A 19,239-nucleotide genomic window follows, 5' to 3' on the forward strand; every position below is an offset into this window, starting at 1 on the left:
ACCAGCACTCCTCAGCTTTAACCTCTGCTGCCTGGCCTAAGCCCAAATCTTCCTAGGAAGAGGTATCCAAAATAAGGGGTTTATTCTATGCCACTCCACAACCAAAATTAATTTTCCACAGATCTAAGTGGGAAGAAATTGCAGCCCAGGTGGCCAGGATGCAGTGTCATCTGAGGTGCTGCATCATTACAGAACAAATGACAGAGAGAAAATGCACCATTATCCAGGAAGGGCCCATTAGCTCAGCATGGATAAGCTGTTTAGAAATTTAGTAAAGGAACACAGATAGGTACTCACTTCAGCAGCACATATATTAAAAAATTGAAATGATTCAGAGAAGACTAGGATGGCCTCTATATAAGGATAACACATGAATTCATGAAGCATATTTAAGTAGAAAGTGACAAAAGAAAACAAGACAGCCCCACAAATAATTTTGATATTGATATAATGTTGTTTACAGAAGGAAAGTGGATTACTCAGGAACTTAATAATGTACTTGATCATCATTCAGTGATGATGTTTCAATTTTGTTAGGCTATTAGGACTTTTATACTTTTACCATTATCCAATGGTTCTCAAAGTGAGGTTCGGGTCCTAGCAGTATCTACAATACTTGAAACTTAAGCTCACCAAAAAGCAAATTCTCAGGCCCCACCTCAGAAGTTCTGAATCAGAAACTCCAGGGGGTTTCTGGGGCCCCAGAAATCTGGTTTAATAAGTTCCCACCCCAGGTGATTGTGGTGCATGTTAGAGATAGAGAATCTCTGTGCTAAACTAGATGAATCTGAATCTTTGATGGATGGTGCCTGAGCATTGATTAGTTAGTTAGTTAGTTAGTTGGTTAGTTGGTTAGTTAGTTAGTTTTGGAGATAGAACTCAGGGCCTCATACATGCTGGGCAAGAACTGTACCACTAAACTACACCACCAGCAAGTCCAGCATTGATATTTTTTAAAACTCCCAAGTGATGCTGATACACAAGTGCTGTAAGATCTGAGTGCTGAGGAACAAGCAACTTTGAGTGCAGGGTCAGGGCCTTGCACATACTAGACTTGGTGCATAGCTGGTCGTTTGAAATGTTTTTTGAGTTTTACAGAGTAGTGAGGCATATAAGGTGGCATCTTGGGGTGTTCAGATTCAAAAAGTGTGGAATGACCCTAGAGATTTCCAGCTCACAGTCTGCAAGGAAGACTAGACTGGCGCCATTAGCTTAGCACAAAACAGACATGAATCTTCTCCTATGTATTTACTGGTTCCTTCGAGGATCCCAAATGACTGCAGAGGAGGACTAGGCTGAGTTCCAAAGCATCCCAGCATCTAATAAAATCCACACACATTCATGTGCATAAGATTAACCTTTTTCCACATGCCAGGTATACACACAATGCTAAGCACAATACATAGGTTCTTTTAGTCGATCTTATAGTTCCATTTCACAGATAAGGAAAATTACATGTTCACTTGATAGTAACTGAGTAAGAACTCACACCCAGATCTGCCTAGTTCCAAAGTTTGTATCCACGAGTCACTGTTCCACCACAGAAGTTTCAAACTCATTTCCTTTAGGTCACAGGTATTGGGTACCTTGGAGAAATATTATCCTCTCTGAGATTGTTTACGCATTTTCAAAATGAGGAAGTCCTGCCATATTGACATCAACAGAGGAAGATTCGGGTCAAATGAAATAATGTATGTCAAAGGGCTTTTATAGATTTTAATATGAATTATAAAAAGATATTTAAAAAATACATTTACTCCCACTCCCAAATAATTTCCCTGGTCTCTACTTCATAATACCAGGGCAAAACCAGTATTCATTCTCTCTCTCTCTCTCTCTCTCTCTCAATTTCTCTCTCATTACTGGGGTTTGAACTTAAGAACTTAATTCCTGTAGCTTGCCAGGCAGACACTCTACCACCTGAGCCATGTCCTCCATCCCCAGAACCAATAATCTCAATAGCACATCAGGCATCCAGACTGAGCTCCTATAGTTTGAGGCCAAAATATCTCATTTTAATAAATATTTATTGATCACTTGATATGATAGGTGCTAATGATCCTGTAATAAATTTATTATAAAGTTCTTATTTTTTGAAGTTTATAATTTAGTGGGAGAGAAGTAGAAAATGTAAGCCAAAAATATATAATGTTACACAGGGTGACCATAAGAATAACTCAAGTTGAACTCACAGAAACAGAGCAGAATGATGATCACCTGAGCTGGAGGTGGCAGGAGAGGGAAGGAATGGGGAGTTGTTAGTCAAAGACTATAAAGTTTCAGGTAAGCAGGAGGAATAAGTTTGAGATCTGTTAGACAGGAGGGTAATTATAGTTAATAAATATGTATTACATACTTCAAAATAACTAAGAGTAATTTTCAGATGTCTCACCCCAAAAATGATTGCAATTGATAGTTAATATGCTTCATTTAATCATTTTGCATTATATACATACATAAAAACATAACCTTTTACCCTATAATGGTGTACAGTTGTAATTTGTCCATTAAAATAATATTAATGTAAGGAAAAGAAAAAGGTCAAGCCAATCAGGAGATGAAGCAGAAGTATTAGAATCATCCTGAAAGAACTTTAGCGATCATGGGAAAGGGCTTGAAATTTATTCCAAAAGCAGTAAGAATCCATAAGATGGCTTTAAAGTAATATGATCTGATTTATATTTTTAAATAATCCTTGTAGCTTCTATGTGGAAAAGATATTTCTGGTGGGGCAAGAAGACTTGGGGGCTACTGCACTAGTCTTGGCAAAAGGAAGGGTAGCTTGGACTAGGTAGCAGCCATGAGTTGTTACCAGAAGCTCACAGGACTTCTTATGTACAGAATGTAGTGTTTGAGAGAAAGAGAGGAGTCAAGGTGGCTCTGGAGTTGGCCAGAGCAATTGCCACAATAAACTTATATGCCATTTATGGAGATGATGAAAGCTAGGCAGAGAATCTCTGGAGGAGTGACGACAGTGTGTGTAGAAGGGAAATTAATAGGTGTCTCTTTGGAAATGCTGTTTTTAATGTCTACTAGAAATCCAAGTGGGTGTATCAAATAAGTGGTCCACATGAAGCTGAAGTTCACAGGAGAGAATGGAGCAGGGGAAGAAAATATGTGCATATCATCAGTGGAGGTGGGTGGGAGTAAATGATTTTTAAGAATCCCCCTAGTATTGCTGCCATTTGAGACTGATCCCTATAAGGAAAATATGTGCATGGCTCCTGAAGACCCTCCAATCTTCATATTATCCTTGTGGGAGAAATGCATCAAATGGAAAAACCTGAATTATGCTCCTTCCTAAGGGATTTATCCAGGTATTAAGCATAACCTCACTCACTGTTGATCAAAACACAAAATCATTCTATTGCCTTTGGATTCCCTGATTACTCTTTCTCTTCTGCTTTCAGGTATTTTCCTTTTTGGTTTCTTAGATTTTTTTGGTGTTATTAAAAGAAAGACTTAGACAAATTCTTGACTCACTGAAATATTTACACCAGTTATCTATTCTGCCTGACATTTACCAGGACTTCCTCTGTGCTGGGTGCATATAAGGCCAAGTTCCCCAAATTTTTTGTTCGTGATTGACTTAGTCTTGGTAATTTTCCCCCTGTGCCCCTAGACCAAAGTAAATACCTGATAGTTCCATTTATTAAAGTAGTTAGCTGCAAACTTAATACTTAGTATTTATGTCCTGATGACTTTGTAGCCATTTCAAAAACAGAATATTTAAATTTAAAGAAAAAGCATTTTTATCTAATTCTTAAATGACCACACAATTACTTACTAATAGATTATTTGTATATATACACAACTTACTACTGTAAGTTATATAACTTCTCAAACCTTGGAAATTAGTGGTATACAGCAACTCATTTAATGATCTGCACTGATTTTTACATGGTGCTTGGTTTTAATCATAGCAGGTACAAAAAAACCTAGCTCTATAAAGATATGATGCTACGAAAAGAAATACATGTCCATCTGTTGAAACTTTGAATGACCTTGAATTAGTAGTTCTCACATTGTCTGCTTAGATGCTGAATATTGCTATGACTCCCTTGAAATTTCATACTATCTTACAGTACCCCTGTGAATGCACTTAGGTGTCTCAGAAGGACATATCTAATTTAGTACTATAGTTATTGTATTTATTCTATAAATAAATATTTGTTCATTAGTGGTTACAGGATACATTTGGTTAATTAAAAGGTACAAAGATAAACTAAATAATCTTGTCAATATAGAAATAGAAGAAATGCTAGTACATTTCTATAAATAAAATAGGGAAACCATAGTGGTGTGAAATGGTCATCACTAAAGTAATGAGGAAATTCAAAGTAGGAGGTTGTGTGGAATAAAGTGTTTAATCACAGATTGCTCAGAATATAATTCCATCAGAATTTGTCTATTACACTTTCCATTGCAGAACTGGAGGTCAAAATGGATTTTTTTTTTGTTCAGAAAACCAAAATATTTATTAACTGCACTTACATGACCTTCTATACAGATGCTAAGACATGTTTTCCCCTTTTCTTGACATTTATTTGGATTGTTGTTTAGGGTTGTGTATTAATCAGAGTCCTCCAAAGAAACAGAACTTTGGATGGATGGATGGACAGAGGAGTAGACAAATAGATTGAATTATGTGGAATTGACTCACATAATTATGGAAGTTAAGAATTCCCAGAATATTCCATCTGCAATCTGGAGAACCAAGAAAACCAGTAGGATAATTTAGTTCTGCTATTCAGGCTGAGAACTAGAGAAAATACTGGCATAACTTTTAGTCTGAGGCCAAAGGCCTGAAAACCTGGAGGAAGCCACTTGTGTAAGTCTGAAAGCCCTAGAGCCTGGAATTCTAATGCTCAAGAATAAGAGAGAGAGAGAGAGAGAGAGAGAGAGAGAGAGAGAGCAAATTCACTTTTCCTTTCTGTTCTCTCTGGATTCCAACAGATCAGATGGTGCCCATCCATGCTGGATAAGGGCCACTCTTTTTTACTTAGTCCACTGATTCAAATGCCTGTCTCTTCCAGAAAGAACCTCACAGACATACCCAGAAATAATGGTTTGCCAGTCATCTGAAGTCCTTTAGCTCAACCAAGTTTACACCTAAACATGATCATTACAGATTATGTCCTTAGAATTTTTATTAACTTTATATTGCCTTCTTTCTGTCTTTAAAGCTTTAAGTCATTAATTTCAAGCTCATTTCGTAAACTTATTAATTATTCCATTTATATTCTTAATTCTGGGAGGTTTAAATGAATTATTTTAAGGGCTTTCTTTTCGATTTAATTTAAATCATAAACCAGTCTAATGGGAAGTCATTTGCTCATAAACTGAGTAGAGCAAATGTGTCTTCTGGACAATTTTCATTACCCACAAACCTCCCAGAGGATTCAGTAGTTTATTAACCATCATTGGGGTTGCCTTAGAGCAGGTAATCTATTTTTTTCCAGAACAAAAGTATTTGATCTGCTATTTTCTGCTTAGTCTCTGAAGTCATGACACTGATTTCCCCATCTCTCTGGGCTATGTCCTTGGTATCATGGTATTTAACATGATAAGTGAACCATTATCTTTTGGTAAATTTAATTATTATGCTTTTCTGTTCATACATGAGTATTTTCAGTCATATTAAATTTTTCCACCTATTATTAGAGGTAGATTTATGCCTAAAGAAATTGGTACTTCTAGGTTTCTTACTTTCATAGGCCCTGTGAGTGCTGGGAGATGGTGGAAGTAGGATGTTCTATGTAAGGAGCAGAAACCATGTCACCACTAGGAAGCTTTCTAGGGAATTGCCAAAAGAAAGGGATCTGAATCTCCAAGACTCTAGTTAACTTATTAGTGAATTTCCTTTCATTCAAAATAAATATTCTTTTTAGTACCTAAATTTGAATGTGTGATTTTGTATCCTTTTCCTTAAATGGCACCCCAAGAACTATCTAAGCTTCCAGACCCACAAAGCCTAGGTCTGCTCTGACCACTATTGTTTTATCAGGATGACTCTATTTTTAAATTCCAACTTCATTATTTTTCAGATAATTTTTGAAGCCATTCGGGGAGTGTCAATAAGAAGTGATACTGCCATTGATGATGTTAAATTTCAGGCAGGACCCTGTGCAGGTAATATTTTCCCCAATTATATAAACTTCACTAAAAAAAAAAGATTTTGCAGAGACAAGCATGGTGGCACATGCATGCAATCCTGGGACTGGGGAGCCTGTGGCAGGAGGATCACCAATTCAAGGTTTGCCTGGGGTTACATAGTGATTTCAAGGCCAGTCTGAACTGTACGGTGAAACCCTGTCTCAAAAGATAAAAAGATTTTGCAATATAGTCTCAAACAACTAAAATGAAAATTATATGTTTTTTCTGTAAGAAAAAAAGAGAAAACTGTTATTGTCTATTTGGTTTTTTTTCTGACAGAAATCGAAGATACAGCTCAACATTCATCAGGATATTCTGAAGATTTAAATGAAATTGAATATTAAGGAATGATCTGAATTGGATTAAATAGATAAAATCTGCACCTCTTCAATCAAAACAAAACAAAACGAATACTGGACAGTTTTTACCATTTCATAAGTTATGAAATGACTTCAGAGCACCCCTTATTCATTACTTTTGCAAAAAGATACTGACTCAGGGCTTTTTTTCTCTTGCATTTGACAACTGGTACTAGAAGTACAGGCTGCTGGTTTGCATCAATCTTCTTAATTTTGGTACTAGTTAAAAATACAAATGTACTATATTGTAGACATTTTATAATACACAAAGAGCACAATCAAAATGAGTGTGCTTACTTAAATTCTCATTCAGTGAATGTACTGGGAGAAGACTGGGTCTTGTGGGTTTCCTTTTGAATTTCAAGTATCATAAATATTTTTAAAGTAAATAATGTGGGGTGTCAGGAATATTTGCAGAATGAATGCAGTTTTTCATGGTAACAAGTTATTCTAGAAAAATAAAGTCATTTTTTCTATGTTTTATTCATAGAAAGAGTATTAATTTTTAATAATTTCACCATATGTGATAACAAAGGCGCTTTCTTGAACTCCCAGGGGAAGTCAGTACTAATTAACACAGTAGTACAAGACCGTGCTACCTTCTTTTTTCTCCCTTTGAACTACCTTTGAGAGTCACCGAGCACATGGATAGAAATTGCACTTCTTTTTTTGTAAGGTACGCTTGAAACTGTTTATGTACACTCAGCCAATGATTTTTTTAATAAACTTGTAAACAGTTTGATTTTTATAATAAATATTTTGGTAATGTTTTGAATGATATGAATTCAACCAGATATGCTAAACTACTGCTTTTTATTTACTTGTTTAAAGAATTGTATATATACTTGTGCACCCAAACAGCTGTTTATAAAATTATAGGTAATTATAAAATTACCTAATAAAAGATAAAAATCCTTCCACTCACAAGTAACTCATTTCTATATTAGTTGTCTTTGTCAGAATATCTTCATTAGATAACTGCAGTTTCTAATTTGAATGTCTCTTCTACCACAATAAAATGTTTTTAAGACTTTTTATTAATGACATAAATACTGCATACATCAGTACAATAACTAATTTTGAGGGGTACTTCATTTCACATAAACAATCTCATTTTTTCCAAGATTTTATGTCATTGTAATGTAAACCCTGAATTCCCACCTATTCAGGAGGCAGAGATTGGGAGGATGGCAGTTTGAGGCCAGCCCAGGCAAAAATAGATTCCATCTCAATCAATAGGCCAGATATGGTGGTGCACACCTGTCATCCCAGCTACTGGGAGGATCAAGGTCTGAGGCTGGCCCCAAGCAAAACTGCAAGACCCCATCCAAAAAATAACTGAAGCAATAAAAGGCTGGTGCGTGACTCAGAGGTGCCTGCCTAGCAAACGAGTGTCCCTAAGTTCAAACCCCAGGACTACCAGGGAAAAGAAGGAAGAAAGGGAGAGAGAGAGTGAGGGAGGGAGAAAGGAGGAAGAGAAGGAGGAAGGAAAAAAGGAAGGAAGGAAGGGAATTCTGTGAGGACAAGGAATCTTGCTATTTTGCTTACTTTTGTATTCTTAGTCCCCAGAAAATGACTGGTGTGTAGTAAGTATGCAACAAAGAAATACTTGTTGAATGTATGAATGAGTTTAATTTTTCCATTATCCTCTGAGTAGGAAATATTTTTAGATCTTTTCACAGATAAGAAAATTGAATCCCAAGCACTAGGGTATGGCTCCTGGTAGAGCCCTTAACTAGCCGGTACAAACCCTTGCATTCAATCCCCAGTATCAAAAGAAAACTGAGTCTCAGAGAGTGAAGAAATAAGATTCCACAGTTGTGAAGTAGAGGAACTTCAAAGTCAAATCTCTCTGTTCCCCAGAGCCCAAACTTCTTAGTACTTTGTGTAGTCCAAAGTTTGTTATTCTCATGGAGTTGGGAGTTTTATCCACTCAAGAGCATCAAACCTAAACATTAATCTGTTCAGAGCATTATATCTTTCTGAATGCCATATTACTTAGCAAGCAAAAAATACTCAACTGTATAATATTATATGAATCAAATCCTTTCCATTCATGATGATTAATTACTTTTAGAGGGGAAATCCTACAGAGTGGAAATTTTAGGAAAGATTTCAAGCTGTTGACCATTCACTGCATTAAGCAGTATAATTCCCTCAAAGCATTATTCCTGACAAGAATTATAGTTATATTTACTACCTAAAGGATGGAGACCATGTCTCTAGGACCTAACACATGGATCTGGGTGCAAAGTAAGGTAAAACAATAGTGGTAAATGGATGAAGTCATTCCCTGGCCTCTTTGATAATGACATAAATCCATAGTTATAATTATAGGTAACATTTGTTGAGTATTTTCCATTTTCTGATATGTGCAAAGAGCTATATGTGAATTTGCTCATCTAATTCTAACAAAAGTCCATGAGGTAGGACCTAGTGACGGTTCCATGTTATAAATAGGAAAACCAAATCTGTCTAAGACTAAGCTAGTGTAGACCAGGGTTTGAACCTGAGTCAGTTGCACTGGTGATCCTCTCATCTAATTCTTCTGAACCTGCCACCTCGCCTCCCAACTCTATCTCCAATGTGGATTTACAATCTGGCCAAAGTTTCCAAGTTTCCCTCTTTCCGAGGATTTATTGTCTATCAAAATGGCTTCAAACTCTGCCAAGCCAGGAAAATTACTTGGGACACCGGCTTTCGCAATTCAGGGGAGGGGGAGTGGGGCTTGGGGTTTAGTGACTTCGGGAAGAAAAGAAAGAGGTAATTATTGCCAGCCGTTGCTAAGAAACAACTTGATGTTCATGGAAGAGAGGAAGGAGAAAGTGAGCTGATTAACTCACCTTGCCTCATTTATGCTCCTTCTACAGGATTCAATTTCTGGATGGTTTGCTTCCTTTCCCAGGTGGCCCTTAGCATTCATTTTAACTCTGTTTCACCTGGATGAAAATGTAGGCGATGGTAGGCACAGTATAGTTTTCTTAGGTTCAGAAATAAGGGAGGGGAAGGCATGCTAGCTGATACAATTTAACAATTTAAGCAGGGTGTTTGCGTTTATTTTAATTCTCAGCAGCACCTAAACATCCAAGTGCTTCAAATAGAAACTGCTTTCTCACAGACTGTGTTTTCTCTTATAATTTCCAATCTGGGGTGGAGATTATTTATGTACAAAAAGGAGGGAAGGAGAAGATAGTGAGAATAGAGACTCTGTTGCAGGGTCTGGTTTAATAAGGAAGAGGAAAAGGCTTAGCAAAGGTTTCTTGAGATATGTATGCTCTGGGCATTTTACCAAGCCATGGAGGTTACAAAGATGCTCACAGGTTAGTGAAGAAAATAGAGATACATAGGATCCAACACAATTCTGAATGCTCAACGCAATGTGGTCATATGCTCAGAATCTATGGATGGGTCTGGCACGGGCATCAGACCTGGCAGGGCAGGGGTAGTGTCCTGGTCAGTCTGGGCAAAGTAGTGAGAAGAGTAGAGGCTCACTAATGCAGTGCTCTGTTGCCTTGAACTTTTCTTCTCTTACTGTCTGAAGTATAAGGTCGAGGATCCCGGGTTTCTCATTCCCATGGAGGTGACATGTGTTTCCCCACATAATTTAACCAGAGGTGGAAAAAAATGAGTTAGCATAACCAAGGATTCTAATATTGCTGCATTTCCAACATGTGGATTACTATAAAGAGGCAATATATTAATGTATATGTTTGTATATATGTATGTATGCGTGTGGTCCCAGTTACTCGGGAGACAGAAGCAAGAGGATTGTGAGCTTGAGGCCAGCCAAGGAAAAGTTAGTGTAAAATTCTATCTGAAAAAAAAAACTAAGAAAAAGCAAAAAAAGACTGCAACCATGGCTGAAGTGGTAGAATGTGAGGTCCTGAATTCAATACCTGGTACTAAAAGAAAAAGTATGGTGGCTCACACCTGTAATCCCAGCACTCAGGCGGCTGAGGAAGAAGGATCCAGATAGTGAAGCCAGTCTGGGCTATATAGCAAGCTCAAGGACAGCCTGAGTTACAAAGGAAGACCCTGCCTGTGTCAATCAGGTAACATTACATAGCAACTAAGTACACCATTTCTGGATTCAGGTTGTCTCTGTTTAAATCCTGGCCCTGCCACTTACAAGTTATGTCATTTATACCCTTTCTGGCTCCTTTTCCTACTCCACAAAATGGTGCAAATATGTATCCCTACTTCTTAAGGTTGCTGTAAAGAATAAATAAGAATACATATAAGAATTTGGGACGGTCTCCAAAACACAAAAGTCATTTTAGTTTATACTATCAGGTGTCCATGAAATTTCGGTTATTTTTATATATTCTTTTTCTACAAAGAATTGTGAGTTTATAGTGCCATCTTAAGGATAAAGCAACCATGTAATCTTGTCATTCTATCATCCTTTATTACTAGCAGTATAAGACTGTTTTAACCAGTGGCTAGGTAATGTCTTCCCCCAGCAGTCAATGTTTACATTTCTTCTGAACTGCATGCACACCTCTAGCAAAATTTATAGTGCTAAGTCTAACTTCTTGTTTATAGATCTATCTCTTCCAGAATGGTCACTTACTCAGTTTTGTTCCCTCACTGCTGAGCATACTCATGAATTATTTCTGGATTAAGTGAATGTTCAATAAAAGCATTTAGTTTAGTTCAAGCATATAAATGGGTTCAAAAAATTACAAGGGAAAAAAGTCCTCATTGGTCCATCATAATTTCATTGGTTCTTTTAACATATTTGTCAGGACATTATTTTTCCCCATAAGCCCATCCTCTAACATTTCACAAAACATTAGGCTATACAGTGAATAACTGCATGTTATAAAATACACAATAAATTCAAACCCAGACCTACAGTCTCATGAAGATTGTTTAAAAATATGGCAAGATGGAATCTAGATTTTTTTAAAAAGATATGAAAGTAGAAGAGGGGGAAGAGGGAGGACCTGAGGAAGGAGGGAGGAGGAGAAGAGAGGACGATGGGGTGAATATGACCAAAGTGCATTGGACACATTTGTGACAGTATCGTAATGAAACTCATGACTTTGTACGATTGATATATGCTAATGAAAAAATATGGCAAGGAAGGGTGAGGTGGAAATAGGGCCAATGGGGAAAGGATTGTGAAGAAGACTTCACAATGTATACCTATTTAGGGCTGAGGATGTAGCTAGGTTGTTGAATGTTTGCCTAGCATGCATGAAGCTCTGGGTTTGCTCCCCAGCAACACAAAAATAAATTAAATAAATAAATAAAGAATACCTGTTTATATCACATAAACATATTGTTTGTTCCAAAAATCAAGTTTTAAAAGTATGGTAAGAAATACATACTGGAGAATGCAAAGGTATTCTGTGTAGCAGAATGCATAACCCAATACCCCTGAGCACATAGGCATGCAAAGCAAAAAAAATTTTTCAAATGTAGGTGAAATATGGTAAAACTTTATTGTAAATGAGTAGCCAAATTGGTAAGACAGGAAGGTAATATTCAGACTGTACTGTACTCCATCTATCCTCCACCCCCAACAAACAGAACATAAGAGCAGAGAGGTAAGAACATAAGCTGACACTATAGCTACCTGAAGGGGGCTTGCCAGTCTTGGTGAACTGGGGTTTTAGGCTTTTATTCCCACAAAAGGATGAGAAAAGAGCCTACCAAAGGTGGGGAGGAGAGAACTGAGGTACCCCCCAAATAAGACCAACACTCTTGAAGAGCTACATTTTTACTAAAAGGATAAATTAGGGGGGAAAAAAAACTTCCCTCCAGCACAGGGAGAAAACCAAGTTGCTTACTTTCTTCATTTGGACTGTGGAATGTGAACAGGGCTTCTTCCTTGAGAATTCCTAACTGGATTATGCAAGTCTGGAACACAACATTACCCTGGCTTCATGGTCCAGGAATCCACAAGCTCAAAACTCAACATGAAAATATGTCCCTGCCTACGATGGGGCACCTATCAGAACACTAATATGTACCTTTTAGCCCAGCTGCCCAGAGTTTCTACAAATAAAATTGTTCTAAAAAAGGAATTAATAATCAAAACAGTGAAACGATGCACAAGGAGTAAACATCAGCTGCCACCAAGCAGCAGAACTGGGTACCCATACTTCATAAAATAGACAATTTTCATGAATACTCCAAAATAAATATTCTTAAATGATTAGAAGGGGAAAAAAACCCACCAAACCCAAAATCCAATATTCTGAAAAAGCAGATACTTTTTTTTAAAATCAGTATTGCTATTTGAATTCTGGGCCTCATGCTTGTTAGGCAGGTGCTCTACCACTTGAGCCATATCCCCAGCCCACAGGTAGATTTTAAAGGAAAGCAAATAGAACTTCTGTATGTAAAAAAATGTATTCATTAAAAGTTAAAAATTCAGTGGAAGAAGCAAATAACCTATTATACACATCTAACAGAAGAGAACTTGTGAACTGGACTATGAAGTAATAAACCAAAGTGCAGGGATAGGAGGAGATCCAAGATGGTGGTTAGAGTAAGGAATCAGAATTCTTAAACTCTGTGACTCCAGAAACCACCTTGAGATGTTGGAGCTACACTTGGGTAATTCTATGATTGCCGTTGCCAAAATAATAACCACCATTACATCAGGTGCACGTAAAATTCAAAGACTGACTCTTAAATCAGCCTTTGATTGCAACTAACAGCCGGGAAAATCCTGTGCAGCACAGCTAGCAAGGTATGTCCAGCCCTGGGGAAAAAAAAAAACCCTGGCTGTTTCTCCTTTTTTTTTTTTTTCTTTCTTTCTCCCAATAAGCAGAAGACAGAGCATCAATCAGAATCAAACTCTTTGACATCCTGGACCCCTAACCCATGGAAAGCCTCCTGCTGCACTGAGAAAAGCAGCACTTCTCTCCTCCAGCTGGCTCCAAAGCGGCTTGCATGAATCTGCAGAGTGAACAAGTGAGCATCCTAACTACACAAGACTCCCCTAACAACCCCTGAGGAATATAATCCAGACCTGCCCCTGGGAAGACTGAACCCCCCCCCAAAACAAAACTGAACAGCATAAACAGCGAACTATAATATAACACCAACAGTGGAGATGGGAGTAGAATGCTGAATCTGCCCTGGAGAACTGGGATGGGACAAGGAGCTGAACTCTCAGTGCCAAACTCTCAAGGAATGAATGCAGGTCAAGCAGCAAAGGCTGAGAGCCAGGGTGGAGCGGCAAGCCAACCTCCCAGAGGAGGCAATAGCACTGAGCAGAGATCAGGGGAGGGACACAAGGCTGAGAGTGGGGCGGGGGGAAGGGGAGGGTGACAGGCCAACCTCCCAAAGTGGGGCAAGTGGTGGATCCCAGAGCTGATCTAATGGGACAGAGGGCAGAATTTAAAACTGAATTGCTCCACCTTGCTGCGGGAGAGCTGACCAAACAGAGTTGTAGCTGAAGGGCAACACCTGGTGAAAATAACAACAGTTCTGACCACCCTATGTGAATTGGCAGACTCACGTCACCTCCCAATTGCAATGAAAACTGCGGACAGAAGGAACTATTCACAAGCCAGCCAGTCACCTGGTGAGACCACATCAGAACCTCCTCTTGTATACCAATACCAGGATTGGACACCTAACGAATAACTCCAGAACTTTTACCAAAAACTGAACTTCTTGTTGTTTCTGTACCTGGTGTTTTTTTTTTGTTGTGATTCTAGGGGTGGGGGGCTTCTGTATTATTAACTTCACCATCACTATTTTCTTATCCTTATTCTTACCCCCTCACTTTCCTTCCTTTTCCTATGCTATAATCCATTGTTCTCCTCCCCAACTACTCTTTCTGCACCTTCTCATTGAGTCTTTCCCCTGTCTTCACTTCCCTCTCCTATCCCCCCAATCTGTCGCCTCACTATCCCTCCCTCCTACACATTCACCAGCCACTGATAACCTACTGTATCAACTATATACAACCCCAGCCCCCTGCAATCCCCGACACAAGCACCTTCCACTACAACAACAGAAATACACACACACACAAGGGCCACAAAACCCAGTGGTCCCCATACCTTTCCCCCGACTAACTCACCCCTTTTCCTGCCCCCCCTTTTAGTGCCACATTTCCCAATTTCCAAAATTTCTATACCTAGCCTAATAACCATTACCCCATCAACTCCCACTGTTTATACATATTATCACCAAGGGGTTTTCTATATAATATGTACACAACTGGTCTGTCATTAAGCCTGTGAATTTGTTATTGCTAAATTATACCTCCAGGCCTGGGACAGAAAGAACACATCAACCTAGCTAACAACTAAGTCAGTCACAACACAAAAATTAAATCAAGGCAAAGAAAATAGGCAATTAAAACCACCAGTTACCCTATCAATAATATAGTTGCAAAGCACCAAGTAGAGTGATGGGAAGAAGAAGAAGGGATGGAAACCACTGTCCACAAAAAATAATTCAATACAGAATTCAGTGGGAAATGAAGACAGTGGATATCCAGCTCTTGACAACAACAGAACAATGATAAATGTCACTTAAGGAGCCAAGTGATGCCCACAAAAAACCCTCAAAAAAGAAATCTCAGAGAAATTCATGGAGAAGATACTAGACATGGTTAACCAGAATGTACAAGATGCACTCAAGAAATTTTAAGACACCAAAAATAAAGAACATGAGAAGACACAGAAAAAAAATAAATGAACTCAGAGAGGAATACAACAAACACCAAAGTGAAACAAAGGACACTATAAAAACAGAGATATATGAATTTAAAATGACAACACAAAATATAAAAGAAGAGTTGAATGAAGATATGGAAAATCTCAGAAAAAAGAATCAAACAGAAATCCTGGAAATAAACAGTCCCTTTAGTCAAACAAAAAATACAGTACGAGGTCACTCCAGCAGACTAGAACAAGTGGAAGACAGAATCTCAGAGCTCAAAGATAAAATAGAAATTAAAGAAAATCAGAAAAAATCTTAGTCAAACAACTCAAGAGCTATGAAAAGAATATGCAAGAACTCAGCAACACCATCAAAAGACCAAACCTGAGAATCATGGGCATTGAAGAAGGAGAAGAGGTGCAAGCCAAAGGGATATGTAATATGTTTAATAAAATAATAACTAAAAATTTCCCAGATCTTAAGAAAGTTTTGCCAATTCGGATACAGGAAGCCTCCAGAACCTCCCCATGGCGTATTATCATTAAAACAACAAGCACAGAGAACAGAGAAAGAATATAGAAGGCTGTAAGAGAGAAAAAACAAATAACATACAAAGGTAAACCCATCAAAATAATAGCAGATTTCTTCTCAATGGAAACCTTAAAAGAAAGAAGGGCACAGAGTGAAGTATTTTGGGCACTGAATGAAAATAACTTCAGTCCTAGGATACTTTACCCAGCAAAACTATCATTCAAAATTGATGGAGCAATAAAAATCTTCCACAATAAACAGAAACTAAAACAATATATGACCATCAAGTCACCACTACAGAAGATCCTACAAGGAATTCTGACACAGAAGATGAAAGCAAACAAAACCATGAGAGGACAGGAAATATCAAACCACAGGAGAAGAACAGACAAGTAATCAGAGAATAGTATTGATTCAGCTGCATACAATCAAATCCTTAAATAACAAAAACAACTGAATGGCAGGTATCACCACTTACCTATCAATACTAACACTGAATGTCAAGGGACTCAACTCCCCAATCAAAAAACACCATTTGGCAAACTGGATTAAAAAGAAAGATCTGACAATCTGTTGTTTACAAGAGACCCATCTTACTGACAGAAATAAACACTGGCCTAGGGTGAAAGGTTGGGAGAAGATTTACCAAGCCAAAGGCCCCTGAAAACAGGCAGGATTAGCAATACTTATATCAGACAAAGTAGACTTCAAATTTACATTGGCCAAATGAGATAAAGAAGGACACTTCATATTAATAAAAGGGGCACTACATCAAAAGGAAATAACAATTATCAACCTATATGCACCCAATATCAGTGCACCCAATTTCATCAAACATACATTAAAGACTTAAAAGCACATTTAGATTCCAACACAGTGGTAGTGGGAGACTTTAATATCCCTCTGTCACCAATAGATAGGTCATCAAAACAAAAAATCAACAAAGAAATCCTAGAACTAAATGATACCATGAAACAAATGGACCCAACTGATGTCTACAGAATATTTCATCCAACAAAAGCACAATATACATTCTTCTTAGCAGCTCATGGAACTTTCTCCAAAATAATAATATCCTAGGGCACAAAGCAAGCCTCAGCAAATATAAGAAAACAGAAATAATCCAGTGCATTCTATCTGATCACAATGCATTAAAACTAGAACTCAAAAACAGCAGAAAATATACAAATAATTGGAGGCTGAATAACACATTGCTCAATGATCATAGAAGAAATAAGAGATGAAATCAAAAGTTTCCTAGAAGTTAATGAAAATGAAAACACCACATACCAGAACCTATGGGACACAGCAAAGGCAATGCTAAGAAGAAAGTTTATAGCCATGAGTGCATATATTAAAAGGACAGAAAGATCTCAAATCAATGACCTAATGCTAAATCTCAAACTCCTAGAAAAACAAGAACAAGCAAATCACAAAGCAAACAGAAGGAGAGCAATAATAAAAATAAAGGCCAAAATTAATGAGATAGAGACCAAAAAAAAAATACAAAGGATGAACAAAACAAAAAGCTGGTTCTTTGAAAAAAATAAACAACATAGACAAGCTCCTGGAAAACCTGACTAAAATGAGGAGGGAAAAGACCCAAATTAGTAAAATCAGAAACAAAAAAGGGGAGATAACAACAAACATCAAAAAAATCCAGAGAATCATCAGTGACTACTTGGAGAGCCTATATTCCAATAAATTTGAAAATCTTTAAAAAATGGACAAATTTCTAGATACTTAGGACCATCCAAAACTGAATCAAGAGGATATTAACCACTAAAACAGATCTATGACATGTGATGAAATTGAAGCAGCAATCAAGAGTCTCCCAAAAAAGAAAAGTCCAGGACCTGATGGATTGTCTGCTGAATTCTACCAGAACTTCAAAGAAGAACTAATACCAACACTCCTTAAACTTTTCCATGAAACAGAAAGGGGAGGAAAACTGCTTAACTCATTCTATGAAGCCAGTATGACACTCATCCCAAACCACACAAGAACACATACAAAAAGGAAAACTACAAGCCAATCTTCTTAATAAACATTGATGCAAAAATCCTCAATAAAGTAATGGAAAACTGAATCCAACAACACTTCAAAAAGACCATTCACAATGACAAAGTCAGCTTCACCCCAGGGATGCAGGGATGGTTCAACATATGCAAATCAATAAATGCAATACAGCACATTAATAAAAGCAAAGACAAAAACCACTTGATCATCTCAATAGATGCAGAAAAAGCCTTTGATATGATTCAACACCATTTCATGATAAAAGCTCTTAAAACTAGGAATAGAAGAAATGTACCTAAACATTACAAATGGTGTATATGACAAACCTATAGCCAATATCATAGTTAGTGGGGAAAAACTAAAACCATTCCCCCTAAAGTCTGGAATGAGACAAGGGGGCCCACTATCCCCACTCCTCTTCAACATAGTACTGGAATTCCTAGTCAGAGCAATATGGCAAGAAAAAGAAATAAGAGAAATACAAATAGGTAAAAAAATAGTTGAAGTATCCCTATTTACAGATGACATGATCCTGTTCCCTAAAGACCCAAAACACTCTACCCAAAAACTTCTAAACACCATAAATAGCTTCAGCAAGATATTAGGATACAAAATCGACTTACAAAATCAGTAGCTTTTCTATATGCCAACAATAAACAAATTGAGAAAGAATATAGGAAAACAATTCCATTTACAACAGCCTCAAAAGAAATCAAATACCTAGGAATGAACTTAACAGAGGATGTAAATGACCTCTTCAAGGAGAACTACATACCTCTGAAGAAAGAGATCGAGGAAGACTACAGAAGGTGGAAAGATCTCCCATGCTCATGGATTAGCAGAATCAACATAGTAAAAATGGCTATACTACCAAAAGCAATCTACATGTTCAATGCAATTCCCATCAAAATCCCAATGACATTCATCACAGAGATGGAAAAATCTACCCTAAAGTTCATTTGGAAACACAAAAGACTGAGAATAGCCAAGGCAATACTCACCAAAAAGACCAACGCTGGAGGTAGCAAAGAGGTCTGATAGAAATGAACCAATGTGGGTTGTAATATACATGTGTATAGCTGTCTTTACCTTAAACTAGCAAAATGCTATGTCTCTCTTATTATCTGTTATGTTTTCTCTTCAACAAAATCAAAGAACAAGAGGGCAGGACAGATTCTGCCTGGAAGGGTGAGAAGGATGGGCTGGAGGGGGAGGTGGCCCAAACAATGTATGCACATGTGAGTAATGTAAAAATGATAAAATAAAAAATAAACAAATAAACAAAAAAAGAGATCCAAACTACCTAAAAACAAAAAGAAATAAAATTGGGCCAGGTTCTGGCAGCTCACACCCATAATCCTAATTATTTGGGAGGCTGAGATCAGAAGGATCATGGTTCAAGGCCAGACTGGGCAAATAGTTCACAAGGTCCCTATCTCAGCAAATACCGTGGTGTGCACCTGTGGAAAAAAAAAATGCAGGGATAAAGAAATAGAAAATATTAGAAAAAAGTAAACAAAAGAATGAGAGTCTAATG

The 19,239-nt window shown here is 37.5% G+C and overlaps 1 protein-coding gene and 1 non-coding gene across 2 annotated transcripts in view; both read left to right on the plus strand.

The window, feature by feature from the left end:
• The window catches only part of Mamdc2 (MAM domain containing 2), a 149,064-nt gene extending 141,545 nt beyond the window's left edge, over window positions 1-7,519 (plus strand). The window contains exons 13-14 of the mRNA XM_074052014.1: window positions 6,048-6,132; window positions 6,436-7,519. Of these exons, the coding sequence (XP_073908115.1) occupies window positions 6,048-6,132; window positions 6,436-6,500 (150 nt within the window). The 3' untranslated portion in view covers window positions 6,501-7,519. The remainder of the gene's footprint in view (window positions 1-6,047; window positions 6,133-6,435) is intronic.
• On the plus strand, window positions 290-398 carry LOC141415941 (U6 spliceosomal RNA). Its single transcript, XR_012440886.1, has one exon. It is a non-coding gene; the product is annotated as a U6 spliceosomal RNA (small nuclear RNA).
• Window positions 7,520-19,239: the final 11,720 nt, after the last annotated feature.

Source organism: Castor canadensis, chromosome 13, assembly GCF_047511655.1.
Source record: "Castor canadensis chromosome 13, mCasCan1.hap1v2, whole genome shotgun sequence".
Classification (NCBI taxonomy): domain Eukaryota; kingdom Metazoa; phylum Chordata; class Mammalia; order Rodentia; family Castoridae; genus Castor; species Castor canadensis.